Here is a 6912-nt window from a genome sequence, read left to right as displayed (position 1 = left end):
TTTCAAAATCAAAGCTCTAGCACAAATATAGCAATCGATGCTTTTCCTCTATGAGGACCATTCTTTTACTTTCAATGTTGAGTCAGCTCACCTATTTCTCTCCACCTCAAGAAGCAAACACTTGTGTGAACTGTGCATTGATTCCTACATACTTGCTTATTGCACTTATTATATTTCTCTATGTTGACAATATCCATGAGATATACATGTTACAAGTTGAAAGCAACCGCTGAAACTTAATCTTCTTTTGTGTTGCTTCAATACCTTTACTTTGAATTATTGCTTTATGAGTTAACTCTTATGCAAGACTTATTGATGCTTGTCTTGAAGTGCTATTCATGAAAAGTCTTTGCTTTATGATTCACTTGTTTACTCATGTCATACACATTGTTTTGATCGCTGCATTCACTACATATGCTTTACAAATAGTATGATCAAGTTTATGATGGCATGTCACTTCAGAAATTATCTTTGTTATCGTTTTACCTGCTTGGGACGAGCAGAACTAAGCTTGGGGATGCTGATACGTCTCCAACGTATCGATAATTTCTTGTGTTCCATGCCACATTATTGATGTTATCTACATGTTTTATGCACACTTTATGTCATATTCGTGCATTTTCTCGGAACTAACCTATTAACAAGATGCCGAAGTGCCGATCTTGTTTCACGTCGTTTTTGGTTTCGAAATCCTAGTAACGAAATATTCTCGGAATCGGACGAAATCAACGCCAAAGATCTTAGAATCCCGGAAGCATCCAGAACACACGAGAGGGACCAGAGGGGGGGCACAGGCCCACCACACCATACCCTGGCGCGGCCTAGGGGGGGCCCGCGCCCCCCTAGGGTTTGGCCAGCCCTTCAGCCCTCCAGAGCCGCCTCTTCGCCTATTTAAAGCCTCCGTCGCGAAAACCCTGAGGCGTTCGACGAAAACCACGTGAAACCTTCCGCAGCCGCCGCCATCGCGAAGCCAAGATCCGGGGGACAGGAGTCTCCGTTCCGGCACCCTGCCGGAGCGGGGAAGTGCCCCCGGAAAGCTTCTCCATCGACACCGCCGTCATCTCCACCGCCATCTTCATCACCGCTCGCCGCTCCCATGAGGAGGGAGTAGTTCTCCATCGAGGCTCGGGGCTGTACCGGTAGCTATGTGGTTAATCTCTCTACTATGTACTTCAATACAATGATCTCATGAGCTGCTTTACATGATTGAGATTCATATGAGTTTTGTATCACAATTCATCTATGTGCTACTCTAGTGATGTGTTATTAAAGTAGTTTTATTCCTCCTGCACGCGCGCAAAGGTGACAGTGTGTGCACCGTGTTAGTACTTGGTTTATGCTATGATCATGATCTCTTGTAGATTGCGAATTTAACTATTGCTATGATAATATTGATGTGATCTATTCCTCCTACATATGCATGAAGGTGACAGTGTGCATGCTATGCTAGTACTTGGTTTAGTCTGTTGATCTATCTTACACTAAAGGTTACTAAAACATGAGCATTATTGTGGAGCTTGTTAACTCCGGCATTGAGGGTTCGTGTAATCCTACGCAATGTGTTCATCATCCAACAAAAGTGTAGAGTATGCATTTATCTATTCTCGTTATGTGATCAATGTTGAGAGTGTCCACTAGTGAAAGTCTATTCCCTAGGCCTTGTTCCTAAATATCGCTATCGCTGCTTGTTTATCGTTTTACTCGTGTTACTACCGCTGCATTACTACCGCTTGTTTACTCGTTCCGGGCAAAGCACTTTTCCGGTGTCGTTGCCGTTGCTACTACTTATTCATACCACCTGTATTTCACTATCTCTTCGCCGAACTAGTGCACCTATTAAGTGTGTTGGGGACACAAGAGACTTCTTGCTTTGTGGTTGCAGGGTTGCATGAGAGGGATATCTTTGACCTCTTCCTCCCTGAGTTCGATAAACCTTGGGTATCCACTTAAGGGAAACTTGCTGCTGTTCTACAAACCTCTGCTCTTGGAGGCCCAACACTGTCTACAAGAATAGAAGCTCCCGTAGACATCAGCGCCGCTTGGCTCGTCACCACTTATTTCGCCGCCACCACTTGTCTCGTCGCCACTTGTTTCGCCGCCACCCCTGGCGGCGACACTTGTCTCGTCGCTGCTTGGCTCGTCGGCACTACCCCCAGCGGCATCCTCCATCTCATGGTCCTCGTCGCCACTACCCCAGCGGCCGCGACATCCTCCGCCGACCTGAAGAAAAACTTATTGTAGTTCGCCTCTAACTCTTCTTGAGACGACATGGTGGCTTGCACTAATAGAAGACGAAAGAGTTAGAATTCACGGAAAAATTCGGCATGATCTTTACTAAAAATTGGTCATGCGGAGTGCTATAATTGCCGGAACAGAAGTGAATCAACATTCCGGCACTCAATAGCAACTCAATCCCTGCAAGCATATATATACAATTCATGAAAAGGTCTCCAACAGTACATACATCAAGCATTTCCAACAGTACGCCAACATCCACTTGTCCGATGCAACTTTTTTCATTTACACCAGGTACATGTCAACCAGTAGCATTTTACAAAAATAACCAGAGACAACAACTTTTCATTTTCATTTGCAACAACTTAGCATTACAACATCACATCATATATTTTACAAATATAATCAGAGACAACATTTGCAACAACACATCATATATAACCAGAGACAATTTTTTTCATTTTCATTTGCAACATTTGCAACCAGAGACAAATATAACCAGAGACATTGGCAACATCACATCAAATATAACCAGCAACAACTTAGCATTACTGCTAGCATTTTTCATTTTAGCATTCAAAAAATTGAACCACTTTATCAACTAAACCAGAGAACCAATTTTAGCATTCAAAAATTGAAATTTTAACTAAACCTACTGCTAGCATTTTCATGAACTAAATCTACTGCTTATTTACCTAAACAAATGAACTATTTCATAGCAGTAGCTAGCAATAGCACTTGTTCTTTTTAAATTAAGTACGCCATAGCATAGCAATAGCTAGCAATAGCAGTAGCTAGCAATAGTGAACTAAATCATTTAATTTAAATAAACCCTAAATCATCAAAAAAATTGAGAAACTAAATGCTAATTTGTCATATAAAAGCACAAGCTTGATATATAAGGCTGTAGTTTTTTGAGAAAGTAAATGTCATTAATTTGTAAAAAACAGGGGTCCATCCTTAACAATTAACATAGCACAGAATTTCTTCAGTTAGTTGAACAGAGTATCCTTTAGTACAAGCTTCGAAGGATTTCATTTAGTAAAAACAGGGGTCCATCCTTAACAATTAACATAGCACAACATAGCAACTAGAAACTGATGCTAAATGTAATCACACGAGTAGATAACTATTGGAGGATTTTGTTGAACCAAATTTCATGTACACGATGAACCAAATTTCGTTGAACCAAACCTCTCTGTTGGAGGAGAACTAGAGAGGGAAGGGGGAGGGGGAGAGGGAAGGAAAGAGGGAAGGGGAGAGGGAAGCTCACGGTAGCTGCTGGCGCGGCTCCTTCTTTCTCCAACAGCGGCACCGACGTCCCCTACTCCAACGACAGCGACAGCGTACGGGTCCCCTACTCCAACGGCGGCGGGTACGGGTCCCCTACTCCAACGGCGGCGGCAACGTACGGGTCCTCTTGGTCCAGGGCTTCCGCGCGGCGGCATGTATGGGGTAGGTGGTGGGGGCTGATGGAGGGTGATGCTGGTGGAGGAAGATTGTGAGGACGGCGGCGTAGAGAAACACGGTGGCGCGGTTAGGGTTCATCTCGATTGGAAATAGGGAGGAGAAGGGTCGCACGGTACGGTTAAGTCACAGCTATACCCGCACTAGACTTACTAACAGCGCACCAAGGCTTTGGTGCGCCGGGGACAAGTGTACGCAGTAAGTCTAGTGAGTCTAGTGCGGGTATACCTGGGACTTGGCCCAGATCATGCAATATGACCTTCCCAACTCATTTTTTTTTTGTTTTTCTTTGTTTCTTTTCTCTTTCTTTTCTCTTTCTTTTATTTTTCATTATTTTTCTAGCCTTTTCTATTATATTTATGTTCTTATCTTTTCAAGATAATAACAAAGAAATATGCATGAGTTATATGCAAAAACAAAAAATATGAGTTATACATACATAAAATATTAACCAACACAATATTAGTTATACATAAAATATTGCTCAACACAATATGAGTTATGTATTACAAAAATAAGAGTTAGGTCTTGATGTCTTTCTAAACCTGCAAGTCACATTTTTTGATCGGATAACTTCTTCTAAAATAAGTTCCATAGATTTTTGAGTTTTAAAATAAAGGTTACTTCAAAAAAGATGAGCTCGATGGATTTTAGAAAAAAAAATGGCCCATACATGTCTTGATGTCTTTCTAAACCTCGAAGTCACATTTTTTGATCGGATAACTGGGAAGAGTTATAACTTCAAAAAGTAAGCTCCATAGACTTTTTGAGTTTTAAAATAAAGGTTACTTTAAAAAGATGAGGTCGATGGATTTTAGAAAAAAAAGAATGACCTTTAACTTCAAAAAATAAGCTCCACGGACTGAGTGTTAAAATAACGGTTACTTCCAATAATTCTGCTCGATCAAAATTTTGAAAAAAGAATGGCCCATACAGGTCTCGAACCTGTGACCTTCGCGTTATTAGCACGGCGCTCTAACCAGCTGAGCTAATAGGCCGTTGGTGTTTATAAATTACTGTTTCTCTACTTATTCCTGGAAGTCCAACATGTGCGATTTATATAAGTTGCAACTGCAACGACGAGGCCGTTGGTGCAATCAGCTCCCTTAACACACAACCGCCTAACGCAGCTTCCCTGCCGACCGAGTACAACACACAAAACCCCATCTTATTGTTTACGTTCCGCACGGAACTGTGTCCGTCCTACGTAACAGAGGTCATAAATATGATTCTGTGATCTAGTACGTCTTGACGTGCTCCTGCTGGGCATGGCACTGCCTCTCCATGTACTCGAAGAGGCTGCCGTCGTACATACGCCGGATGGCCTCCCTCGACAGGTACCCCTCCTCGTCCCTCGCCAGCACGTACAGGAACGTCCACTCCAGCTTCATCGCAATCCTGAAACATCACATCGGGGTCTCGATCGAGCTAGTTATGACATAGCTGGATCAAGCAGCGGCTAGAACGAAGCTTCATGCTAATCGGTAGGGGTAGTACCAGCCGAAGAAATCGAACACCTCCCGCGAACCCTCGGTCATCCGCCACATCTCCCTGTAGCTCAGCCTATCGGGGTAGGTGCGGGCGAACTTGCTGAAGATGTTCTCAAAATTCACCGGCATGAACCTGAAACACGCAGAGATTTCGCGGTTAGTCGTCAGTACTCCTAGATGACCGCCAAGAGAAGGAACTGTTAATTACCGGCCCTCTCTGTCATAGGTCGCAGAGTCACTTCCGTGCTTGCACTTGTGGATGTTGTGGACGTAAATTGGAAACAGCGGGGACGGCATCCAACCCTGAAAGTTACAAAATAATTGCAGTCAGTACATACAAAGACATGCGATTCCTGCAGTCAAAACATGAGATGGTTCTACTCACTGGCAGGGTGGGATAGCTCATGACCAGGTGCACGAGCACGGTGATGAGGGCAGACATGATGAAGTTGAACCCAACCGCACGGCATCCTTAATTGTGGGTGGTACATCACGCATGCAGGACAAGAGTTCATGTTCACATGTTCAAGTACTGTATGAATTTGCGTGGGCGAAGCTGGATACCGCAAACCAGAGATAGATGAAGCGTAGAAATACCGTTGTAAGTCTCCCAAGGATGGATGATGCCGTCGTTGTCGCGGTCGAAGAAGGCGACGTGCTGCTGCAGCACGCTCATGTTGTGGTGGTGGTGATCGTCCGTCGTCCCCTCCGGGTGGTAGATGTCCGGAGCCGCCAGAGCCCTGGCCAAATCTGCTCAGCCAAATCGTCAAGAAGTCTTAGCTAGTGAGGCAAACCGTGACAGTTAGCTAATTCGATGCTGCAGTACGCAACAGAGTGAAGCATCATATATGCATGCTCACATGGCTTGGGGACGTGCTCCTCGAGGTCGCCGCGGACGGGGCGCTCGCTGGTGACTGGTGCCTGCAGCGCCACCATCTTCAGTGAGTCCTTGCCGCCGGCGACGTCGCCCATCCCCTCCGTCCTGTTGGCGCCGCCGGCATTCCCCTCCGCCCTGGCCGTCGCGCCACGGACGTCTACGCCGACGCCGGCGTCGCCCTTCCCCTCAGTCCTGGTGGTGCCTCGGACGTCGTTACGCGCCTTGCTGGCCATCTCTGCTAGAATGGAATCTATCACAAAGTTCCTGCATATGGAGTAGTGCCGAGGCCGCGTAGCCATTATAAAGAGCCGAGGAGCGGTGGAGACGTGGCCGCGGCGGAGGGCGCGTCGGCGCGACGTGGGCGCGTGCATGGAGCTCAGCCCTCCTCGGCCGTAACGTGTCCCTCGCCCGCCGCCCAGCGCCTACACGCTCCGCTCGTCGTGTCCGGAGGTTCGAGTGAGTACTGCGGTTGCCAGCACTTTGTTTTTTCTGTCCAGCTCTTTCGCTCTCTTGTGGGCTGGGCCAGCCGGTTGCCCTCGGCTCGATCTGTCGGCATGGGCTCTTGTTCCGTGTTCCTTGCAGCCCACATGACTAGATGCTCTTGGAGGCCCATCCGACCCATATGCCCTAGTTACGTTTTGTCTTGGTTTGTTTGTACTTTTTTTTATTTGGCTTGGTTCGGTTTTAATTCATTTTTGTTTAGGTTTCCCTTTTTTTTATTTTGAATTTGATTATTTCTATTTTATTTTTGTGCTATGTTAAAACATTTCATTTCATTCTCTTTTTTTTTGTTATTTTTTCTTTTCTTTGTTTTTTACTTTTCTTTTTCTATATTAACAAAAT

The 6912-nt window shown here is 45.2% G+C and overlaps 1 protein-coding gene and 1 non-coding gene across 2 annotated transcripts; both read right to left on the bottom strand.

The window, feature by feature from the left end:
• Positions 1-4626: 4626 nt before the first annotated feature.
• TRNAI-AAU lies at positions 4627-4700 on the bottom strand. Its single transcript has one exon. It is a non-coding gene; the product is annotated as a tRNA-Ile (tRNA).
• A 240-nt stretch (positions 4701-4940) lies between these two features.
• Positions 4941-6302, bottom strand: LOC124671570 (peroxygenase-like). The gene is made up of 6 exons (XM_047207929.1): positions 6053-6302; positions 5790-5942; positions 5578-5663; positions 5401-5495; positions 5200-5325; positions 4941-5100 (listed from the first exon to the last, which is right to left on the bottom strand). The coding sequence occupies exons 1-6, from the start codon at positions 6300-6302 to the stop codon at positions 4941-4943; spliced, it is 870 nt and encodes a 289-aa protein (XP_047063885.1).
• Positions 6303-6912: the final 610 nt, after the last annotated feature.

Source organism: Lolium rigidum, chromosome 7, assembly GCF_022539505.1.
Source record: "Lolium rigidum isolate FL_2022 chromosome 7, APGP_CSIRO_Lrig_0.1, whole genome shotgun sequence".
NCBI lineage: Eukaryota > Viridiplantae > Streptophyta > Magnoliopsida > Poales > Poaceae > Lolium > Lolium rigidum.
Note: the sequence above shows the minus strand (reverse complement) of the source record. Positions and strands in the feature narration are given on the sequence as shown.

Coding starts and splice junctions, on each gene's coding strand:
- LOC124671570 (XM_047207929.1), bottom strand. CDS start 6,302: ATGGCCAGCAAGGCGCGTAACGACGTCCGAGGCACCACCAGGACTGAG. Junction 5,326..5,400: donor ACCTATGACAGAGAGGGCCG/GTAATTAACAGT, acceptor TGCGTGTTTCAG/GTTCATGCCGGTGAATTTTG. Junction 5,101..5,199: donor GTGTTCGATTTCTTCGGCTG/GTACTACCCCTA, acceptor GTGATGTTTCAG/GATTGCGATGAAGCTGGAGT.